The sequence below is a fragment of the Plectrocnemia conspersa genome, unplaced genomic scaffold, assembly GCF_051122295.1.
Source record: "Plectrocnemia conspersa isolate PC_06_02 unplaced genomic scaffold, ASM5112229v1 ptg000012l, whole genome shotgun sequence".
NCBI classification, from domain to species: domain Eukaryota; kingdom Metazoa; phylum Arthropoda; class Insecta; order Trichoptera; family Polycentropodidae; genus Plectrocnemia; species Plectrocnemia conspersa.
Window position 1 is genome coordinate 7,152,241 of NW_028277176.1, and position 25,091 is coordinate 7,177,331.

At 34.3% G+C, this 25,091-nt stretch overlaps 1 protein-coding gene across 14 annotated transcripts in view; it reads right to left on the reverse strand.

Annotated features, from left to right (window-relative positions):
• Positions 1–2,322: 2,322 nt before the first annotated feature.
• Positions 2,323–25,091, reverse strand: part of Tet (Ten-Eleven Translocation (TET) family protein) — a 186,048-nt gene continuing 163,279 nt past the window's right edge. For 7 of the 14 annotated variants that reach the window (XM_088199114.1, XM_088199112.1, XM_088199110.1 and 4 more), the window contains 7 exons: positions 12,407–12,473; positions 9,804–12,326; positions 8,488–8,627; positions 8,187–8,415; positions 7,831–8,109; positions 7,253–7,481; positions 2,323–7,152 (listed from right to left, as the gene is read on the reverse strand). In XM_088199114.1, coding sequence (XP_088055240.1) covers positions 4,629–7,152; positions 7,253–7,481; positions 7,831–8,109; positions 8,187–8,415; positions 8,488–8,627; positions 9,804–12,326; positions 12,407–12,473 — 5,991 coding nt within the window. In that variant the 3' untranslated portion in view covers positions 2,323–4,628. Of the gene's footprint in view, positions 7,153–7,252; positions 7,482–7,830; positions 8,110–8,186; positions 8,416–8,487; positions 8,628–9,803; positions 12,327–12,400; positions 12,474–25,091 lie in introns of all 14 variants that reach the window. The other 7 variants (XM_088199113.1, XM_088199111.1, XM_088199109.1 and 4 more) reach the window with 1 other exon arrangement.

Sequence of the window (25,091 nt, forward strand, 5' to 3'; positions counted from 1 at the left end):
GCCATCGTCATATTGAAAGACAAGGAAAACCATTTAACACATGCAGATGGTTTGATGTTTTTGATTTTTTTTTATATACTCTCCCTTAAGGAAAAATCTAACAGAAGTGTCGATTATTAAAAATGGGGTTCAAAATTTGTTTATTTTCTTTTCAACTTTTTATGGGCAAGTTATCATTTTCTGAGCAGTTCCTTATCTCATTTCGGGAAGCGGTTTGTGGTTACAGACGGTCGCCACAGATTCTAAAATTAATACAATATGTATAAAAAAATAGCTTACTAAATTAAATTATTATTGGTAGAAGTTTGACAGCATTTCTGTTTTTAGACTATGTGTCTGTCTCGGGAATAAGGAGGAAAAAATTAAACCTACTTCGACTAATAAAAAATCTATACCGTTGTGGATCAATATTTAACTCATACCTAATTACAGACGTTGAACGGAATGAAACACTGGGATTATTAAACATAAGATTCCAAAGTAGGCTCTATGCATTTTGGAGAAACCTAAGGGAAGGGGGGGGGGTGATTTTAACACCGAGGGAAGTAAAGGAGGGTCGAGAAGCAAGAATAAGATTTAAAAAATGTTTGTTTCAAACATTTATCCATTTGATCATACATGCATCGTTGCAACTATGTTATAAAGAACTGTGATTGCATGTATGCATTTCCTACTTAGCAGATCCAGTACGCAGTAGCTTCAATTTATGCATGATATGTCAAGGTCACTGTACAATAATATACATACTCGTAAGGCTTAAATCATTTTTATAATAAATTTACCACTGAATAGAGGCAGAATTAATTTATAGGCTGGTTAAGTTCAAGCTTAAAGCACCACAGAGTCGCTTTAATAATTGAAATTTTGTAATTTATTTATTTAATTTAATATAATTGTATAAGTTGAATACTTAATTTGCGCCCCGCCTCCTCTTAATACTTGATCAACTCATTACATTCAGAACATGAGCTAAAAAAGTACAATACATATTAATGAAATCAAATATTATATTGTATGCTTTTTTATTTTCATTGCGATTTTTGACGTGCGATAAATCTAAATAGTAGTAGTAATTAAAAATGTATCAATCGTCTTTGTATCATACGTTGTGCTTCATGAGCACCTGTATAAGTAGTTAATAATTCACCGATAATCTTTGATTTTCACATTCAATGAAACTAAAGTGAAAAGTAAGTTTATATTTGATAAGTTAATATAGTAACCGAGTTCCAGAGTTGCTTACAGTGCTGCTATATTTATATTTTCATTTAGGTGTTTGATTGCAAGTTCTATATCTTATTCTCTTATTAATGATATGAAGTCGTTCAATGATTCCTTAAATGCTGCCAAATTTGTCCTCTTATTGTAAAAGGATGGTGTTTTCGTCTTATTTATTACTTTTGTACACACGGTAATTATGATCGGAGAATGATCTGATGATAGGTCTAATGAATATTACACTTTGAAATAATTTTCTGAGATTCCTTTTATAACGCAGAGGTCGATAAGGTTCGGAATTCTTCTATCAGAGGGCGAATACGTCGATTTCCCAGTAGAAAGATTAGTGAGGTTGCAAGTTTCCATAGATTTCAGTAGTTGTCTTTCTCTTGGTTAGCACCATTGTGTGTGATTCGCATTATAATCACCTCCTGCTATAAATCGGTTTCCGAAGGTGTGATAGAATTGTATTTTATGTTTTGGTGGACTGTAAACAGCTGCGATAGTTATGGATCCAGCCCAAACCTCTATTTTTATGCTAGTGGCTTGGATGTGTTCACTATCATATTTATCTAGTTCTTAATGTTTTATTGTATTTTTAACAATGATAGCCGAATCTATTTGCTAATTTTTTATAAATGTTTTCATTTCTTGCGCGTGATTAAGTAAGCCATTGGTGTTCCAAGCTATTAGTTTGAGGAGGTCGGTCATTTTTATAATGCCAGAGTATTAGTAAAAGTAACAGAAATTGAAGAATTGTCCTTAGCCTGCCCGAGTATGTCTCCTGGATATTTGATGATATGAGAATACATGTTATGAATCAAATATTTATTGCTTTGTAATTTCAGGCTTTCAAGTCACTGGGGGGTCATTATTTACATTTAGTTCTTCACAGGGCATTTATAATAATTAATTTTAATAGATATAATGTAGCTTGTGATTTCGATTTTGAATATTTATAAAATAAGACCTATTGACGTCCTTAGACCGCCACGGGAAGGTTCCTGCTTTGCCTGTGCGTTACGTTGGCGCTGTTTATGATATATGTATATTCTTAACTGTCTCGTGTTTTTTTATAGGAAAATGGTTTCTTTTAATAAAATATTTTATATTTTCTTTCTTTTCTTTAATAAAATTAAATATAATCGCTTATAATATACGGTAGTAATAATAAATATTGAAATATGGTCACTAAAACCAACATGATGGCTTCACACTTAATTCTACGAGGATATATTTATTTTCACAACAAAAAATTCACGAATCAAAAATTCATAAAAATTTAAAAAAAGGGTTTGCAATCGTTAACATATAAAAAAGTGACACAAAACAATCGAACACCATGTACAAAAAACATCATTATTTCTTTCAAAGAGTACAATTCATGAGTCAGACAAATAAAGTAGCTGCCGATAGCAATAATTATTGTAATATCCAAACAATTGATAATAAATTAATTTGTAAAAAATTGATATGTTACATAAATATTATGTATATATTTACGAAAAGATAAAAGTAAGAAGAGCGACAAAGACATAATTTTAAAACAATACAGATACTTTTGTAAAAATAAGTTTATATTGGTAGGCGTTCGATATTTTAACGTTAATTTTTTGATTGACAAATTTCTACCTACCGTTATAGTTATATTTTGGCAACGCCTAGTCTATACAATCAACTTATGTTACTACTACGCGAGAAAATGTTGAGAATTTGGTGTTTGAAAAACAATACTCGTATATAAATTATGATTGAGTTATTTATAATAAACGTTACTATTATTTTCACCACCGTTGCGTCTCGACATTCTCTCATCATCGTCGTTATCAAACGTTTCGCGAATATTTATCATCTTTATTATATATTCAATACATATAATTTTCAATCGCACTCAGGGTATTAAAAATATAGTTAACTATATTGATAAGACTAACACTTAATTTCAATTTTGGTAAAAATCTTGTTTTATATCATATAATATATATGTATATACGTAACGTCGTTTTATTCACACAATGGACCAAAAATATTTTATATGATATATAATTTTAGAATCAAATCAATGGCGGTGTATGAATATTTTTTCATTAATTATTATTATTTCAACAATATCTATTATAGAGACTCACTATTTGACAAAAATACTAATAGCGATGTCGTAAGATTAAAAATGCTTATCACTTTGGTTAAGTATACGTAATCATATGTCGAACGCACACATAAATACGTATAAATAAAATACTGAACTGTTTTGGTTGATTGAACTTTCAATTCATACCAGAATTTTATAACTAGTGTTTTTTTTCGAATCACAAATAATATGGTAACACCATACAAACCGGTATGGCACAGAACATAATTAATACCTTATAAATTATTGATCGAAATTAAATGATTCATACTTGCCTTGAGTATTAATTTAAACAAACTTAAAAAAAAGCATCTTAAAATATTTTTAAAAGCTATAGTATAATATATAAAAAACGACACCTATAAAAATAGTATAAAAAATATTCAAAATAAATACAATGAACGTTTTTTCATTCTTCGTCGAAGAAAATCTATCATTAAAATACAATAAAAAAATCATTGGTTACAATTACTTAAAACTAAAAATTGTCCAAAATAAATAGTTAAAATTATAAATACATTCATCGAATGGAAAGTATAAATTAGCGTAAAAGTACAAAATAAGTTACTAACTCTAATAATACACACTTTCTTAAAAATCTAATTGTAAAAGCACTCGTTTTCAATTGAAAAAAATTGTAACTAAATATACAGCACACGATCATAATGAAAAATATCCACTATACCTGATACAATGTGCCGATTGTCATAAGAAAATAAAAATAAAATAAAAACATAACCGAATCGGTCACCTTATCGTTTCAATATACATAATAATTAATCTTCATCGTTTCATAGTTTTCCTCATTTTGGAAATGTGATGTTTTGTACTTTCGGTTTAGTTTTAGATTGGGTTAGATGCGTTATATGAATATGAGATCATTTTTGTATTAATACTTAATAAAATTAAACATTCGCCGAGAAAATCTAGCAAAGCCTAGATTCAGTTAATTTTATATATATACATATACACATATATATGTATAAATATATATACTCTTCAGCTTAGTCTCTCAATTTTGGCCAACTCTACACGTACGTTTAATTATTGATTACGCACACGGACACCATGTGAATCTACTGCCATTCGCTAAATAGGCTAGCTGGAATGATTGATCAACGAGATATTTACATAACGTTTGACGCGTGTAAACCTATCTTGAAATATCTAACAAACAGTCGGTATGAAAATATTTTAAGATTTATTGAGACGTTATAGGATTGGGAAAGTCGGCGGAGACTTGACTCGCGGCCTTTTCGGGGACCGCGTTACTTTTTTGTCAGGCGCCCGATTCCTGATACGGTCCCGTAACCATGCACGGATGCATCGGGAACAGAGTAGTCCACGACATGGTCGTTAAAGTGGACGCTCTCATCATGATCTGTTTGCTGTTTTTGGACGTCGCGTCTACTAGTGCCGCAAACGAACTATAACCACCGGGAATCTCTTCTGAATCTTTTTTATTATTCGGTGTTTGAATCGTATCGGGCGAAGCCGGCACGCTGGTCGGCGTCGTAATCGTCGGAGCGGTACTGGTCGCGGTGGCCGTTATACCTAATTTTTTGAGCCTCATCTTTTCCTCCCATTCCTCGAGACCGTGCCTCGGTCTGTTGAGGTTTCTGTGTTGATAGAACACTAGCGAAATGCGAGTAGGATTCAAGCGATTCGGATTCTTCAAGGCCGTGGTAGCGTGCATCTCATGTTTAGCACATTCAAATAACACACTGCCATGCCCTAAAGCGATCGCTACTCCTCCCATTTGGCTGTCTTTGAAACACTCTAAATTATCGACAAAATCGGTCACTTCACCAATCGGTTCCGACTTTGGAGGCTCAGGCGGATACGGTATAGAAAACGGCGGCGGATATAAGCACCAATTGGGCGAAGATTGACACCAGTTTGCGCTCGGATTCTGATAGAAGTTCGGAGGAAAATTCGGATAGTTTTGATATCCGTACGAGTTGCAATAATGAGAATTACGTAAAAATTCCTCCCTCTTGTACTTTTCGGCGTTGTAATATGCTAGATTGTAATCGTTATAAGAATTTTCATAAGGATTGAAATGACCGTAAGGATTCGGCGTGAACGGATACGCATTAGTTACTTGTGGATAATTTGCATAACCTTGCATCGGATGCTGTTGAGCTGCATAAGCATTCTGGTTGATTGCCGGGTAATTATTAGCCGGATAATCGCTAGGGTTGGACTTGGGAACCATTTGACTAGAATCATCATGAGAAATAGTATAATTTTGATGATGTGAATTATGATTAACGTTTCTGTTATCGTAAGAAGCTCTATTTTCAAAACCCTGATTAGTAGCTACTTTATCCGATGGCGGAAACGGTTTTAAAAACGTTTCTGAATTTTCCGGCGAACTCGGTACATTGTGTTGGGATCTGGACGGTGGTCTAGCTTTAGGAACTCTAAATAACGAATTTTCATTAGCACCAGGAGTGATCGGGTTATTCGATTCCCACGATTTATTCGAAATGGGCGTAAGGGGACTAGTCTGCTCCCAGCTTTTACTGGTCGAATTATAAGTAGGCGTCGACGGATTGCTAGAAGTCCAAGATTTATTATGAGACGTTGGAGTGGAATTGTCCCAACAAGGCGTAGAAGCCTTCTCGGGAGTTCGCCATCCGTGCTTCTGATGTTCGCTTCCTTGATCTTTGATATTGTACGGCATAAAATTACCTTTATTACTAATATTTTCAACGCTAAACTTATTCATAAACTTGTTTTGAGGATGTATTTCAGTCATGCTGGGTAGTTTAGAATTGTGATCTAAATTGTGCGACTTAGACATGTCGTAATCTAAACATTGATTATTCGACGAGTTATCCATCGGTTTTAAAGATTCATCATAAATCCTATTATTGATTTTAGGTGGAGACATATCGTCGCACTTATTTAGATTATCGTTATTGGATTCAGTAGAAGGATCTGTAACGGAAGCTCTACCGCTGTTAGATAAGGGAGTTCCCGTAGTTCTCACCGAATCTGGACTGTAATTATTTGACGCAGCATTGAGATTAGCGGTCGTCGAATCAGGATCTTCTTTGATGAAGCCTTCGGGAGTATTATAATCGGACCATTGATGATTCGGCACACTAGGGAGATTAGGTACGTTATAACCGGGATTAGGTTGCTGTCGTTTAACAGGATCCGGCGGAATGTTTCCGACGGGTATTTGATGAGGCGTATTGTTCCCTGAATGATCGATGAGTGTGTGATGAGGGTGTGTTGTGGCGTATATAGAGTTTTGGTGATGCAAATTGTGATTGTAACTTGTGTCGTAGGCGTTGTATGGAGAATCTAACACAGTACTAGATATGTGGTTACTTTGCAATTGTGCATCAGTGAAATTGTCAATCATCGAAGCCATATCTAACAAAGTCGGGTTTGTCAGATTTGGATTCAATAGACTGGCGGCTGACGCGTGGTTTAATACATTGGGATTCGCAAAAGCCGAGTTGTAATGCGGCGCCGAGTTTGCGAAACCGGACGTTAAGTTGCCACCGGGCTGGTTCAGCGGCGTCTGCGAGCGTATCGGAGAAACGCTGTTATGCGAGCGAGGACTCGGATTGGTGTTCATGTTCCTGGCGATTTCCATGTGTTGGTTCTGCGCTATTCTTTGATTGTTCGTCGGCCTGTTCTTAGCGTTTGCCGTTTGATTGGCGATCGGACCTGGCGTTTGATTTCCAGGGTTTGCATCGTTGGCTTCGTCTTCTTTCCGTTTTTTTCCGTGACGTCTGCAAGGCTGTAATGGAACAGACCTCACTCTGACTTCGCACGGATATCTAAAATTAAAATCAAGCATTAAGTATATCATAATCGTCGATAGGTTCAAGTATATCATTATGTGATAAAAATGATAGACGATTTTTACAGGCCACTCACTTATCGAATATTTCAAGTGCTCCGGACTTGATCTTCTCGTCTTGGCCTTCCTTCGAACCGAACTCATCGGTTGTATCCATCACGTACAATGGTAACACGTGTAACTGTTCGTCTGAAGGCTTGCCGAGAGATCGATGTCTAGCGAGTGTTACAACAGCTGTACATCCGTTGTTCATATTGTGTAAGTCTCGATGTGAATGTGCGCAGAAATCGAAGCAAGCAGTTACACCTGTATAAACAGCAATAAATTAATTATAAAAAACCATAACCCACAAAGAAATATAATTGTCATTATGATTATGAACTGAGCATAAGCTTATCAGTTATCCAATTTGATTCTTATATTCTCTGATTCCAAGTTCAAACTAACTATTACGCCACTGAGGAATTTGGATACAAAGAAGCGTAGTTGATTGTCAAGATATTGTACACATAAATGATTGAGATAATGATCCTGACTAGCTTTCTGCTTCAAGGGGCTTCAACTAGGAGTAAAACGTGGGCGAATCCAGGTAAGAAATAATATATACGTATACTAAAACTAGTTAGTTATTAATACGTTTCCCTGTATAACAAACCTGAAAACGGCCTGCCTGTCTTGAATCCGAGTCTGCATTCCGAAGCATCCTTTTCGAACTGGCATTGATTTTCAAAAGCTTTAGGAGCCAAATTCATATAGAGGGGACTCAGAAGCGTCGCCAGCATGTGCATGCGCTCTTCGATTTCAGTCTCTTCGGTTTTCACAGACAGTCGGAATTTTCTGACCGTTTTCGAGCGGGCGTATTTGCATCCGTTATAGTACATGGACCACGAGCAGCCGAAGCTGAAGGAGGCTCCGCACGTTTCTGGATCGAGACCTACAACGATACGTTCACTTATAGATATCGCCATCTATCGTATTTAGACTTAGTACAAAACCACTCCAAATACTTACCTTGGCATGCACAAGTTCTATTCTCATTTGTGGCACAACGCCTTGTGGTCGGCAAACCGTACCGATTTAATTTATGTGTCAAAATACTATAATCCAAATCTGCTTCAGAAGACGGCACACCTTCCCATGCAACAAGACACACGACAATCCAAGCTGTTGGACATTTATGCCCGTTTCTAAACTTAACAATCACAAGAACCTTTTCAGAATAACCAGAACGTCTTATTACCTAAAAAAACACACTATCATTACTGTATATCAAAATACAAAAATCCATGCATTAGAATGATATGATACATACCCATTTTGCCATTGGACAGCCCTGCGTAGTCTTTCCTTCTTTTCCGGTGTAACACACTTTTTCGATTCGCAATTCTTTGCCAGTCAAGCCTGTCCGTGCTTCTAATTCTTTTCGTAGTTCTACTAAACTAGAAGCAGCGCCTAAAACGTCGATAAATAGTATAAAAATACTAATATTCATATCGAATATAAAAAAAATGTAACCTGATTTATATACAAAAATAATATTGATTCTTATCTGATTACTTAAAACGCTTAAAATTCACTAATAAAATAGCGATAAATAAAAATAATGAGTTGTGAGTTACAACTACCAACAAAAAATCAACTGTGTGCGAAGCGTAAAATTATGAGCGGAAAGTGCAAATTTATCAACCACCAGCAGGTCTAAATTCGATGCAAGTGACTATGAATACCGACTCTAGTATACAATTATAGTAAGGTAACCAGACGGCAGCGAGCACGCTTGGATTGTTGTGTTGACATCTGACAATGTTGCGAGTCCAACCAAATAAATTGGCCCTAAAACACATTGATAATGACCATGTAATATTATGCTGACCATCTGTCAACATAAGACTGACCTTGAGATTAAAATACAGATCATATAATATAAATACTGACCAAAAAACTGTAATAAATACTGGCTGTAAAAAATTATTCTGATCATCTGTCAAAATTATTCTTACCATTTAATATAAATTTAAACCATCTAATATTTATTCTGGCCGCTTATATTTTGACCGATGTTGACCCGAAAAATACGAGCTTTTTGTTAATAGTATTGCACAATTTTCAATTTTTTCAGTGATGATAAAATAACCATAATAAATGATAAAATTGACTAAAGTAAAAAAAACATACCAGTAATAAACCCTCTACATCACTACAAAAATAATATTTTTTGAAAACCAATTGAAAATTTTCTATAATAAACCATATCATATTTTCCATAAACTATAAAAAAGCAAAATCAGTTATTACAAAAAAAATCAGGTAGATTTTTACCTGTAAAAGGATATTTTTTAATATTTTAGAATACTTTTGAACTTTAACAAGATTGCGGATCAAGCTTACTAACTTAATAGTTAAGCGGAAATTTTATTCAAACTATGGCAGTTATTGTGTCTTCAAAAACATATATAAATAAAAGTTTTGTTTAAGGAAAATTAATAGTAAGAGTCTGAATTGGAAGTTGTGATATGTAATAGTGTGTATATCAAAATCTACGTAAAAAACAATCAGCACATAAATGATACGTATACAGTATATATAAATCAGGTTATTTTATCTTTGTAGCAAAAAATTGATTCATACCTAAATGGGTGTAATAACTTCCCGGTTCCGGTGGATTCTTATCGGCTGTGAAGCAGTTGCATTCAGGCACTTCCGTTCTGCAATTGTTTTTCAGTCTATCCAGATTGTCCTGTATCTCCTTAGAAACGGGGCTCTCTACTTTTATATCCGGCGTTTTCGCCTTGTCTTCCGAAGCGTCTACGTTGTTGATGCCAAAGTTGGTTATTTTAGATTGGGGCGTAGAAGGTTTATCAGTTTTTTTGGCTGCATCTGGATCCTCTTCTATGATTTCATCTTTGGTTTGTAGGCCCATGCACGCGCCGTCTCTGAGATGCTCTGGCGGCGGTTTTTTAGTGGAACCTTGTCGACAGCAAGAGTAGCCTATTTCGTTCTTGAACGAAGCCGGTCCTCCGTCACCGGCGTAAACGTAAGGCGTTTGCTCCGGTTTCACGATTCCAAAGTTGAAGCTTTTGTATATCTTGTGGCCCGGAGGCGAATCCTCAGATTTGATTTGTTCGACGTAATATGATTGTGCGGCTTTTGAACAAGGAGGACTCTTTTCTGCACTGTTGTTCTTTGGCTTAGATGCGTCGGACGCAGGATCGGCGTATTGCTTATGGCTTAAGTTATAGTTTTGATCAAACGTTGGCGATTTTTTCCTTTCGTTTTGATAAGTATCCATCTGATTATAAGGCACCTCATTTTGCTGAAAATGTTTGTGTTGAAACACCTCTTGTTTGATCGTCGATATCGGAGGCAATACATTTTGAGATCGATTATTGTTCTGTGACGTTATCGGATGATTTTTGTAAGGATCTTGCTGAAATGACATTGGCGGCGGTTGCATCTTTTGAAAAGACTGTTGCGCTGGCGGTGGCGCATATCGATTTTGATTCGAATGCTCAATCTTCTTATCGCTCATTCCGTACGGATACGGATCTACCGTTTCCAGTTTAGGAACAAGGAGTGCCGTATTGCTTTTGAATTTATCCATGGTATTCGTGGGATGGTTCATCGGCGCGTTAACGTCTCTACACGCCGATATATTCTGCTGGTTCATCTCAGATACTGGTCCAATAGTCATCTTATTCTGAAAATCCTTACTATCCGTCGTGTTGTTGTAAGTTGAATTCTCGGCGTCGTACATCTCAGCATATTTCATAAAATTTTCATAAGAAGCGCTTCCGTATCCAGATTGAAATCTGGATCTATCTTCATTGTAATGCGACAGTCCGGCGGCGCCGGTTCCGCTGGGCGTCGTAGGTGTTGTAAAATTTGGCGTCGGTTGTTTGTTTTGAGATCTATTATTCGTACCTCCCTCCCAGACTAGATGGCCACCACCTCCGAAATCGCCCAGAACAGGATTGAAGTTCTGAGCGTTTTGTGTATAATTACCAGACCCGCGATAAGCAGCCGGGTCCGCGTGATAATTATCTCGAAGGTGGTGGCTATGCAATAAAAAATGACCGGTAGGTTGTTGGGATTCGTTCACTGACGCCGGTCTCGATCTGGGTTCTTCGATGGACGGAGCCGTATGACCGGGAGGCTGCCCCTTGTCGGGCGGCGTTGCGTTTCCGTTGTCGTGAACGTTGGACTGTTTGTTCAGGATCATTGTTTTGAGCCTCGAGTTGAGATTGACTCGGTCGGCTTGGGAGAAGATCTGCTGTTCTGAAGGGTCGTTGCGTTGGTTCCACGACCAGTTCGGTTGTTGTCCAGGTCCGCTATATGCGCCTGGGTACCCGCTACAGTTGAGTGAGGCTTGCTGCGGACCGCTGCTCGCCTGCAGGTACCCAGGCGAGGCGTTTCCCGACTGCTGATTGTTCAGCGAGGTCTGGTTGCTCACCTGGTTGCTGTGGATCTGTCGATTGGAAGGGTTCCTATCGCTCTGCGACCCTCCGTTGATCGGAGAGTAGTTGGAATCGCCTTGGGTTCCGGCGGTGCTGACGGGCGGAGTGTTGTACCCGGCGGGCGCGCAGCCCGAGTTTGGCGCGAAGGCAGCTGGAGATTGGGTGTAGAGCGGAGTCGACTGGGGAGTCATAGCGCTTGGTAACGATCCAGCGTGGCTATAGACTGCTGTTCCCTGTCCGTTTTGATACGGACCGTTGCTGCCCACTGAAGCTGGTCTGGAATGGGGAGGCGGTTCTAAAGACGTCGGGGTGGTGGCCGGTTGCGGCGTGAAGCTCTGATTGTGTTGGTAATCGTTTGTGTATTGGGCAGTACCGTTACGTAAGCCGTTGTTCTGGGCTGCCGTCGGAGCTGAAGGCGAAGCCGAAGGCGGCGGCGCTGAAGAGTGAGTGTAGCCGCTCCTCGATGCGTTGGAAGGCGGTCTCTGCGCCTGCAAGAGCTGCACGGGGGTGTTCTGCGGGTAGAACGCAGTAGCCGTGCTATCGAACGCATTTGGAACTATGTTCTGGACCGTATACGTCGGAGTCGTTTGGTATAAATGTGTGGAATTGGAATATCCGGCTGCGTGATTGGATGGATAATCTAGAGACGTTTGTCCGGCTTGCGGGGGCAACTGCTGAATGAACTGATTTTGCCAACCTGTAAAAAACAATTAAAAAATCAAGCTCCGATTTGTCGGATGATATGCGAAATGATATTATGACACAACTAACACAAACCTTGTGACGGATCCGCCTGCCACGTCGGGAATCTGTTGGGGTCTCCAGCGTAGAAGGGCATCGGCGCCTGCAATAACAAAAAATAAATTAGCATTTTCCTTCTAGCGAAAACAAAGGAGAAAAAGAGCGCTTTAAATGCATTCTGAAATTTAATATGGATGCAAATTTAGAACCCAGACGCGCGAGGGGAGCGTAATAAAATATTTATGGGACTTCGATTGAATTTAATATAAACGCTTATAGTGCATCAATTGATTGACGCATATCAAGCGCGCGAGGAAGGACGTTCATGACAATGGGGGGTTCAGAATGAGCGTTAACCCCCCAAAGGTCATAGACATAAGACGTCTGGATGCGAAGACACATTTGACTGTTATATAATTCAAAGTGCAGACAACGACCACCTGGGGAGACATTACGGCCGTTAAATCGCGGACGTAACTTTCTTTTTCGCAGTCGAAAGTTGGGAATTCAATTTAAAACGTCACAATTATTTCGTTCAGGATGGGCGACCGCACTATAAGAGAAAAGGATGCTGAACGGCACTTTTCTGTAAAATACTAACGCGAAGCATGCGCGAAATTTTATCAAGAACAAAAGCTTACTTTTTGAGCATTGCAATCAATGCAATTAATTAATAAATAAAGCTGCATTGGTGGGCATTTCCAATATTTTGTTTTGTTCAACGAACGATTTCTGCGAATTTCGGTCATAATAGATACAGCCGATAAGCAATCTACTCAGAAATGTTTTTCGAAGGTGTAAAATATTTTTTTGTTGTTGAGAAGAAGCGTCTCATGTCTCGCACAAGACCATGAATTTTGGAGCGGCACTAGTCACTCGGGTATATTGAACGATAAAACGACTACCTGTGTTGCTCTAGTATACGAATTGTTTCATTCTAAGATTTTTTCAAATTTCATTTGAGATAGTATAAACGAATATTTTACGAATACTCGATCAATTATTCAAATATTCATATAGTTGAAAATCGAATGATTGAGAACCCTAATGACCATGGACTGAAAATAACAAATCTAACTGGGATCATCACAGATGGCGCAGCTTCAATGATCGGCAAGAATATGGGAGCTTGGTAAATTAATTCTTGAGCATAGAGATGCCATAACAGAAAACTCGAAATCTTCGGAGCATTTCATTTGCCATTGCAATAAAAAACAATTATTTTATGCATCGTCAGATATTCTTAAGAGTACAATGGTTTACATTTTTACTCAAAAATTCGATGGTTAATGAGCAAAATTTTACTGAATTACTATATGATGAACAATGGCTGTGGAATTTACGTTTCCTTACAGATAAAGAGAACATTGAAAAACAACTTACACATCTCTATGAAAAATGTTATGTTTTGTTGTATTGTTGTATTATAAATGTTATGTTTTGTTTAAATAAATATGTTCGACCCAGTGTATTTTTATTTTTGATTTTGGCCCAGTAAACCACTTTGGTTGGACACCACTGCTCTAAGCGACTGTGATTGTGTTTATAGTACTGAAATAAAAATGACTTATTATTGCTCGCGCATGAAAAGGTTAACCGATCGGATAATAAATCAAAAGCTTCGCCTGTGACGGTCGTATCCCGATTGGTTCGCGATTTTACAATATGACCCATTGTACAAGAACCTGCAATACACGTATGCCTTTTACTGTACGTGCATACATCACATATTTGAAATTTGCGAGACGTGCGAGTGTAAAATATTCCCGCAGAGGGCATAATAGCCGTAAACCGTAAAAGCAAAAATTCGCCGCGCGCGAGGGAATAAAAATATGAACACAATGGGACCGTTTTAGTGTGCGCAATCACATTCTCTTCCAGAAAATGATATTATGAAATATTTAACGAGCAAGAGAAATGTTGGGAAGCCGTGTTTTATGTGCGCGCCCGAGATGAAAGCTGAAGAATATGACGTGAGAGATGAAATCGAGCAAAATATTCGACGAATGCACGACTCGAAAATGCAGTCAGAGCTGATTTGATGTTTCAAACATAAAACACGAATAAAGAAAAACATTGAAAACCCTTGACGATACACTATCAAGATTTGTATAATATACACTAGAACGTAAAAGCTTAACAAAACGGAATCAAGATGCATATTCGAAGCGAACTAACTATATTTTAAAACATGTATATGTATTTTCAGCATATCAGCATATCGATATCACAAAATGTAAATATAAACTTTCAATACAATAAAAAAAAACTATGCATAATTCAGACAAACCGTTTTATAAATAGTCGCAAAAATACAGACTTTTAAAAAGTCACTATTTTTTTAAGTGAATAGAAAATAAATAAATACTGAAAGTATCAGTAATTGTTCTATTACATAAGTTTACAAATTTAAAAAAAAATCATTTCCTATGTAAAATTTAAAATAAAGAAAGTAATTGAATTTTCTTTCACAGAAACCGCGAAATACACAAAAAAATTTAACCCCGATTTATACCTGGACCTAAATCATTTTTAATACCATTTTAAATGTTTATAAAGAACGATATTTTAATTTTAATTTAATCAACGATTTTGGATCATTTTTAGAAAAATTGAAAAAAAAAGTTTTAATACCATTTGAAATTTATATTAATTACATTATACGCAATAAAAGCAGAACCATGAAAATCGGTAAAAAAATAATTTCTGTATTTTTTCTCAAATGCTTATTACTTTTATATTATCCAACTGATTTTGATAAACAGTCGCTAATTTTCTTTGTTATAGATTGGGCTTCAACATTCAATAAAGAAACCAGGACTAAAAAAAATGTCATATGGTATTAAAAATTACTTAGATTCGGGGTATAAACTGGGACTAAATTTTTTTTCTTTGTATAATTAACAGTAGTCAACTTTTTCTTAAATTTTGCTAAAAATGATCATAAATAGTGTCTAAACCGATTATCTGATTGGAACGTATTGTAAAGACGGTTGATAGAACATTTAAAAACCTTTCATTTAATATAAAATACTTTGCAATCGGCCCACTAGAATCGGAGATATATGGAATTAAGTATAAACACTTTTTTTCAAAATGAAAAGTACTGTTCTATCTCATTTTCTGATTCAGTGCATTATTTTACATTAAAAAATCACTCAAATGTCACATGTCAAAATTGCAGTAAACCAGTGTTATTTAAGCGGCGCACTTAAAAGTTGCCTCTAGTTACATTTCAATATACTTTTAGATACCCAAACTCTTCATTGAAATATAATAATATAAAAAAATAGTCGATAGTTTAGTAATAAATACTTTGTTATAAGCTCTAAACTAAACTGTAAATAAATGTTCTTATTATTGAACAAAATATTATCAGTTCGGTAGCGAGATTAAAACAATAATTAGCGCACGATCTTCAAAAAAAATGTATTTATTAAAACTAGTTGTCGGTACCTCACGACAATGAGGTACCGAAGCTAGCGAGTGTGCTAATACAGGACCCTCAACTTTTTGGGTTTAAAATATAATATATATTACTTTTGCTTGGTTCTGAATTTTTTAAATCTATTTTTAAATTTAATGATTAAAATTATACATTAAAACAATTGTGTAGCTGTGCGATTTATAATATAAACTGGAAGGCGTCCGAAAGGCTTTATTGACTGTTACCGCGTTACTGCGTAAATTTGCGCACTATATATACGAATATTTATGATTAAATTAAATTTTTTTAATTCATTTGAAAATAGGTTTACAACTCAATTAAATATTTCCAGAGGAAAACATTTTATATTATTCAAAGTTAGACATTTAATGATAAAACTAAATATTGTGTATCATTAAAGATTATGTTTAAAACTTCACTATATAATAATATAACTAAACATTGTATTACCTTTTAAAATAGGTTTGCAACTCTACTAAATATTATTAAAAACAAAAAAATACCAAAAAGTTAGCAGCATAAAAAATAATATTAAAATGTAATATTTTGTATAATTTAAAAATAGGTTTGCAACAAAGTGGATAGTAAGCACAATATGCGCTTTAAAAATAATAATAACTTTGAGACCTTAGCCTATTTTTATTAAAAAATAAAGGTTTTTTCTGCGCAGTATCCTAATAATTAATAAGTGCAAAAAGTTCACCGTATTTAAATACGTAAGTGGGATTTATGCATGACCATGTATTTTTTATATTATAAAAGTAGTCATTGTAACAGTGCCAATATTACTTATTTTGAGACTATGCCCCTTTTTTACTTAATCTCTTTCATCTTTTTAACTTAAATTCTAACGCAATTTAATGTTTATGATACTTATTAATTTCCTATGTTTATAATATAATGGTCAGAAAAAACATCTAATCCAAAAATAGATTCTTATGCTTGAAAAATATATTTAATAATTGTTTTATAAAATACAACAATATTATTCTCACGCGTCATAACCCGTAATGCGGATTTAAAAAAAGTATACTGCAATAATATTTATAACCGTTCTTAAATTTGATTATGTATTAAGAATAAATTGTATTTTTCAATAGTAATATTAAGCAATCAGTTAATTTATACGAATTTTATTTATTATCCATTGGTTTTTTAATAAATAATCTATTCAATTTTATTGGTAAAACGAGTTTCTAAGATTCTAATCGAAAATCACCATTTCACTGTTACTATGCAGTATATGCAGTTATTATTCAAAGTACTTCGCTAGACAGACGAAAATCGAACACAACAAAAGCTCCCCAAGTCCGAAGCGAAGCGTTGCTTTGGTAACTAGAGGGGCAAAAGCTCATCTGACACGCGTTGCTAGGACACGTGCACAACACACCAGATTTACCTATGATGCCATTCTTAAAAATGAATTAAATCTTGTAGACTCGGAAGAGACATTTATCCGCCATTATTGACTCGCGCATGGCTAAACTGTGTGAAAATCCGATTTTCCAAACGGGCGGCGTCAGCATTTTCCGACTCGCGACTCATCTGTTTTATAATGGAACGAAGTTTTCAGACGAGCTTGAGGAAGCGACTGTTGAATAAACACACGCGGCAGACAATGCTACATTAACATGTGCAAAATAGAGATTCTGAATTCGAAAGTGAAAAAGTCCTTTGCAAGTCAATGATATTCATTCAAATCTCGTGCGCGCTGCGAAAGCTGCAATATGTTGCTGTTTATCATAAGAAAAATACTTGCGTTTGTACTAAACAAAAGTCAATTTACAATGCTCCAGAAAATATTTCTAAATCATTTTATTCAAGGATTGACAAAAACATTTCTTTATGTATTTATCTGAACCTAATAATGTTTATTGATTTATATGGTTCATAACGTTTATAATTGACAATGGATGGTTTTTCATTCCTTTCTCTATCACTACGTTAGACCTTTCTGCTTGAAATTCTACACTATTTTGTCACATAATGTCGTTATTATAAAGCAGTTTCATTTCGCAAGTAAGCTAGATTAGGAATTGATTCTTTGCTGCGACTAAAGATTGACCAACTTTACTTCCACATGTAAACCCCAATAGAAACAGTAAAAATCACTCATTTGTATCTCTAATTCACGAATATCCCTCATACATTTTCTCTATTGTTTCATAAAAATATTTCCATAAAACACGTCCGTTTATATTGAACGTTTAAATAGCGTAACAAACATGACTAACAATCGATATTGTGCTATTATATTATATTATAGAAGCCATATTGCAATTGAAATAGGCCATGTTTATTGTATACATACATATAATATTCAATTAATAACGTATACATTAATACTATAAGTTCTTAAAGTCCTGATTTACGATTATATGTTAAAAAGCAAACTATTTGATATGCTATAAAAAATTAACTCATTATTTTTTTTCGATGGCTATAATGTCCAGAGAGTTGGAAAAAAATCATATATAAATCAAATAATGGAAGTACGACGAGGAAAGTAGCATGGGATAGTTAACCGTCACTCTAGATTAGCGATAGGTCATTGTTTACCAATTGAATGATTGTGGACTCAATTTCCACACGAATTATAGATTAACTCGCGCAAGGGCGCCTTGGTACACGATTTGCATTGATATTCATTGAATATAGCAGTAAGTTTGGGGAGCTATTAAAAACATTATAATGACACAATAAAATTTCGAGTTACCTTTCGTAATTAGCTATATTTTTAAAATTATTAATAATAAGCCACTAACCAATATGAAGACCCTAAGGCAAGTGCATGTTTAGAAATGTTGTGACAATTGCGAATCTATCGGTATTTTTCCAAATCTATCCAAATTTTTAGAATCATATTTCATAAAAAAATACTAACGATATAATTTAATGAAAACCACAAATGTTTTTAGTAATATAATATGTCTTATTTAGATATTCTATAGATTCATTAAGCATAACAATAGTTTAGCTTAATTTAAAAGTCAATATCGAAAAAATCTACTGTGCCAAAAGTCAAAACATATTTTTGGCAAGAACATATTTATTTTTAGTTAAACAGATTTTTGCCATAAATTATATATTTTACTCAATAAAAAATTCGATCAATGCAAAACTCAATGGTCAAAAATATCAGGTAACATTTTGCCTTGCGGTTTTCATATATATAACGTTCTCATTGAAGACCTCAAATCATGTATATTATATATGTGATACAACCAGGGCTTTTCTATCATGTAATGTTTAAAAAGCATTGATAATATGCGTAACATTTAATTTCTTTATTTTCAAGTCTAAAAGTTTAACCTCAAGTTTAAAAAAATAAAATTTCGGTTACTTCTCAAGCGTCTGTCCCTCTAAAAAAAGACCAAAACAATAACAGAGGCAAAATATGGAAAGATGAGAAGATTTAAATGACGATATTTTCTATAATATTTTGATTATCAATGAGTGAGAATCAAATGAAGAACATCTAAACCGAATTTTGTCCAATAGGAGAGCGCAAAAAACAATTATCACTTCTCAGCAGGCAAAAATTCACGTCCAAAGCAATAAAATCGTGCCGTCGCCGTCGCAGTGGGAACGCTCGTTGCCGAGCGTTCCCACTGCGACGGCGCCGACACGATTTTATTACTTTTGACGTGAATTTTTGCCTGCTGAGAAATGATAATTGTATTTGCGCCCTCCTATTGACCAAAATTCGGTTTGAATACACTTTGGCCAATACTTACATATCAGAAGTCGGTAGTAAAATCGGTAAGAATAGCTATCATATTTATAAAACATAGTGTAATATTCAAATGCAGACAAACTATTTTAAAAACAAACATAAATCTTTCATAAAAATTTTGTTGAATTTTTTATGTGCTTCGTGGAATAGGAAATCTGCTTTAAATTTTTTAAATGATATTTGAATATAATTTTCTGTAGTAAAATGTGCGACAAGAAGTGAGTTCCGACACCTTTTTTGTTTAAAAAAAAGACCTGGATACAACTGTTTTTGACAACTTTAATATTAATCATATATTATATATTGTTTACTATTTTAATGAATTAATTTGGCAATGTAAGTGAGCACTAGTGCGTAATCGGACTCTCGAAAATTTCCTAATTTTTATAATCCCGACTCCCGGGATTCACCTTTCAAAAACCGGAACTAGAAAATATCAGTAATTAATAATCCTATTCCGTTATAAATCTCAAGTTCTTTCTCATAAAAACAAGGTTAAGGTTTAAATTGTGTAGAAATTACAGAAATTTACACTATTTTGTAAATCTTAAAAATAAATACCAAATCCGATTTGGATACTAAAGGTTTATGTTTTATGAAACGAAATGGATCTCAAATATATTACCAAGGGTGTCACATTTTCATTAAATATAATCAAAATTATGAAGGTTCGAATCAAACACAATCTGACAAAATTTATGAGTATGCAGTCAGTATAAAAGACTGAGCTAGCTTAAATGTTTAAATTACGTTTTTTGCTTTTTTAATTGAAAAAAAATGTTGTTTTAATTTTTTTTTAAATAAAAATAACAAAATTCCCGGGATTCTACAAAAAATCCTCAAGAACATCATCCACTTATTAACATGATTTGCCATCTTGTTTCAAAATGACGGCTATTTTTTTCAGTTAAAAAACATTTTTTTTATATTAGAAAACAAGAAGTCCCAATAAATACTTTTAGAATAATAGTTTTATTATAAAAGGCAATTTTTGAGAATTCGAATATTCAAATAAAAATCCCTTTAAATTGTGATTTTATGATTATTATCACGCAAATGTGTAGCGATTCATACATAATACGAGTCAAAAGACGGCATAAGCGCGTCTGAAGTCCCGCGAGCGGTGCGCGCGGACCTAACAGCCGTCAAAAATAACGCACAAATTTTCGATCCTCTACAACGTACATGCTAAGAATGCGGCTTAGTGCCTGACGGTGTATATAAAACGAACACAAAACCAGACTAGACACAATCGACTCCACTACGCCTCGACGCTCAGACTACTACGTCGCTCCAAGGACTACTTCGCCCAACGGACTAGAATTAATTCATGTAAAATAAAGGCGAGGTACAAGAAAAAATACTTTCCGCACTATAACATAGGTGTAGGTATATGTTACATGTAGTATATAATATATACGCAAAAATAAACTCACGATCTAAACTTAGTACACTTCTGGGGTTTGACAAATCAGTTGTGTTCTAATCCGCAAAACTTCAAAGACATACCTTACGAGATAGTGGCATAAAAATTACACCCAACTTTGTCGCGCATAAACTTTCATTACCGACAACACTGGTGGGAATATTCCCGTGTAGACATTATTAACGAGACCGTATACAGCTCGGCCGAAAGATAAGTATCGCCACGATGCATCAGCCGTCCCCATACGAGCATACATCGCTCCCCCGCCCCTCCTCCTCGGTAGGTAAAGTCTGTCTGATTAAAAACACCGCAGAGGGGTGTAGGGTTGAGGGTGGCAGCCGCGAGAGGAGAGAAGATGAGGAGGTGGGAGAGTACGGTGACCGCCAGCGGCGAGGGGGTTGCATGTTGAAAAAATATATTTTAACAAGTTACACTAATATGGTGAAACAAAAATGATACATGCGACACATCACGTACTACTGTATTACGTACACAGGGTCTGGCGCTTAGTTACGGCGGAATCGATACGTCAGAGATACTCATTTGCATGATACTAAAAATATAATTAAGACTATATTTATTAAATTTTAATTTTAGATTTCGATAATAACTAATTGGACTGTTTAAATGGCATTGATTGATTAGCATATTATGAAATTGATTATTACTGCATATTTATTTCCCAAAAATTAAAAATCTTTATTAAAAAATGAAGCATCAGATTATTATATTACATAATGTACAACAATTTTGCAAGCTGTTGCTAAAAATAATAAAATAACACAGGTGTACAAGTCGATGTTAACACAATAATCAGATTTTTTTAAATTATAAATTATATAGATAAATTCACTGATGCAAAATACAATAGTTCTATATTTAGTTCACTATAAATTAATAAAAGATTATTTGTATGATTAAATAAAAATTACTAATTATATTTATAACATTTATTTGTTGTAAATATTAAATTTCAACATGACATGCGTTAGCCTAATGCATTACAATGGGGTATACACAATCAACAACTAAGTAGTCGCCATTTTTAGTACATTTTAAAATATTAGTACTAGACACTTGTTCGTTTAAAAGTGTTTATCTAATTTGATGAGTTTCACTATTGTGCTATATTTCATGCAAATATATGCCTCTAATGCATTTTCATTTTAAGCAACAGTAATCATTTCAATTAATTATATATATGTATAGTGAGTCACGTTGACTCACTATAAATATATATATGTATTTTTCTGTAATCGGTGTGTTTCGTTAAAAAAAGTCGAACTGAATCATCTGTATTGACAATACACGTGAATCTAATATTTAAACACATTTAATCGTATTTTCGTTTTGGTGTGTTCTTAGATGACATTTGTATTTTAATATTTGATTTTTTAGAAAGCATAGTTTGTAAATTCATAAATGTTTCAGAATAAATACTTTAAGTTTCTATTTTTAATTATTAATCTATGGTAAAGCATAGAACATTATTTTTCAATACGGAATACCAGTGTTTCGCGGAATTTATATTTATATAGTAAGAGTTACGTCATAGTAGTTTAAAATAAGTATTGAATTTAAGAAATTTAAGAATCACTATACTCAATCAAAATTTAGAATTACGATGGACTACAGCAGCATTTATTTTTTTGATACAAATTTAGAATTTTTTTACACTAATGAAAAAGTTTAAAATACACAGTTGTATTTTTTTTGTATTTTAACAATGCAGGTAGTCAATTATTTTTTCGCTTATGTACCGCTACAGTATCTACAGACCAATTATGCCTTTTTATTTTGCGAAATTCTTATTTTTATCTAAATGTTATTTATAAAAGCCATGGTCATAATAATTAATAGCCAAATTTCGACCGACGAAAACATTTTTTAATTGCCGAAATTTCAGAATTTTTCATATTTTCCGGCTAATATTATTATTTATTTATTTTATTTAGCTAATATAGCTAATTGTATATAAACTAAACAAAACATACATATAATATGTTTTGAAACCCGTTACATTATACTTGTATTGATTTTCATCCCTTGTTTCGATATTGATCTTTTTCAAAGCAATGCAAGTAATGTTTAATAATAAGTCTAAAGTAATTTATTTTGGTATATCAAGTTGTAGTTTTCGACAACAAAAATAATAAAAATTAAACTTCGTACTGGTTTTAATTAAAGTTAAGTTAAAAATACTCAATGTTCTATTATTTTTTAAATTAATATAAATAGTTAACATAATTTTTATTTTTTTCATATTATAATATTTGTATATTTCAAACTGAATTTTTCGATTCTTTATTACTTTACAAATATATTAATAACTAACAATTTTAGTAATTTTTTTTCGTTCAAATTCATGCAGAAAAATCAATTGGATAGATTTTTAACTGTTTTGCGCTAGGAACTCATAAATTCGCACATTTATAATCTCACGCTTTGCGCTCGAAAACTTGCATTTTTTTCAGTGTTACTTTCAACTCATTATTTAAGTAAATTATTTTTATTTATACCTTATTAGTGTAATTTAGGTATTTAAGAAATCTAAAATATTTATCAGATAATAATCACGATAAAAAGCAAAAAAGAATCAATGTCTTGTTTCGTACTAAATCTAAGTATAATCTATATTCTATACTATATATGTATCAATCTATCCGTCACATGAACTGTAACGACGTGACATTTGCATATTTTGGATGGCATTTCCAGGTGCTATTTACAACTTTTTAGTTGAGTTGAACAGCGACGTACTGACGACCGATTGCGTGCTACTGCAATACGTGAATCAAGAGATTAAACATGTTAAATACATTTTTATATTTAAAAAGCTAGTAAATTTATATAAACAAGTTTGCATATTTGTTCTAAAACTATCATCCGGATTGTAAATTATATTTTTTTCAATATTTCGTTGTAATCTGACAGGCGTAAGCCCAATGCGTATCAACTTGGTAAAGTATTGAATACCTACAAGTAAGTATTAACCACTAGACTGAAAATCTGTGAATTAGTGACATCTATATTATGAATTGTAAATTATTATGTCTAATATACTTTGTTTGTTTTTATTAATAGCGCAATTTTTTTTATAAAAAAAATCCACTGCCGGGGCTCGAACCCGCAACCTCAGAGTTACTAGTCTGAGACGTTACGGACTGAGCTATTCCGTCCTTCTTTATTCCACCTGCACGTATTTTGCGCTACGCGCTTATAAATTCACACCCTGCGCTCATAATATCGCGCTTTAAATTCGAAACGTAATATAAGAAAGTGTAATTTTCAACTCGTTATTTAAATAAATTATTTTTAGTGAATTTTAGATGATAAGAAATCAGATATAATAAGAAACAGATGGCAGTCATTGTGTTTCTTACATTTTAAAATATTATCATTGGATGGATAAGTGCATATAAAATATATGTATATGAGGAACTTTTTAAGTTATACAATTTTTATGTACTCAAAATTATTGCTTGTGTTCTTTCTAAAAGCGGTTTAGTATATAATTTTAAAGTAGTTTTATAGTGGTCTCAAAAGGTTCTATCATTTAGCTCAATCACGAAAAAAATCCGTATCCATCTTCATCGGCGGCGGCGTTGCGTTGCAGCAGCGTTCCGTTCGCGGACCCCAAAAGGGGGAAGAGGCTCACCCCTAGCGGGCGGCAGAGGTTCAGGCCCCCAGGGGTGGTGAGCCCCCGTCTAACTAGAGCCGATACATAAGTGAATACACGTTGGGGTAGGTGCAGCGCGCACCGGCTATTGCGCACCCCGTCACGTCAGACCAAGATCGATTCAAGGTATGTTGTACAGCCCCCGGCTGCGAGGGGGTGGTGGTCCTGGCCACCCTCTCGCAGACCGACCACCGCCGCCACTTATTAGGGAAACCTGATGAACCGACGTGTGTGCGAAGAGACGACGCCTGATTGCACAACACGATGTGTATTATTATGAGGAGGCACGAAAATCGGACAGTGGTTATTGTTAACAATGCGTTCTGATTTGATATTAATACAAAATGATGTATATAATTACGTCAAGAATAACACGCGAAAATACATTGAACAAGTTTAATATAAACAGATAATGCGATATTGTAAATGAGA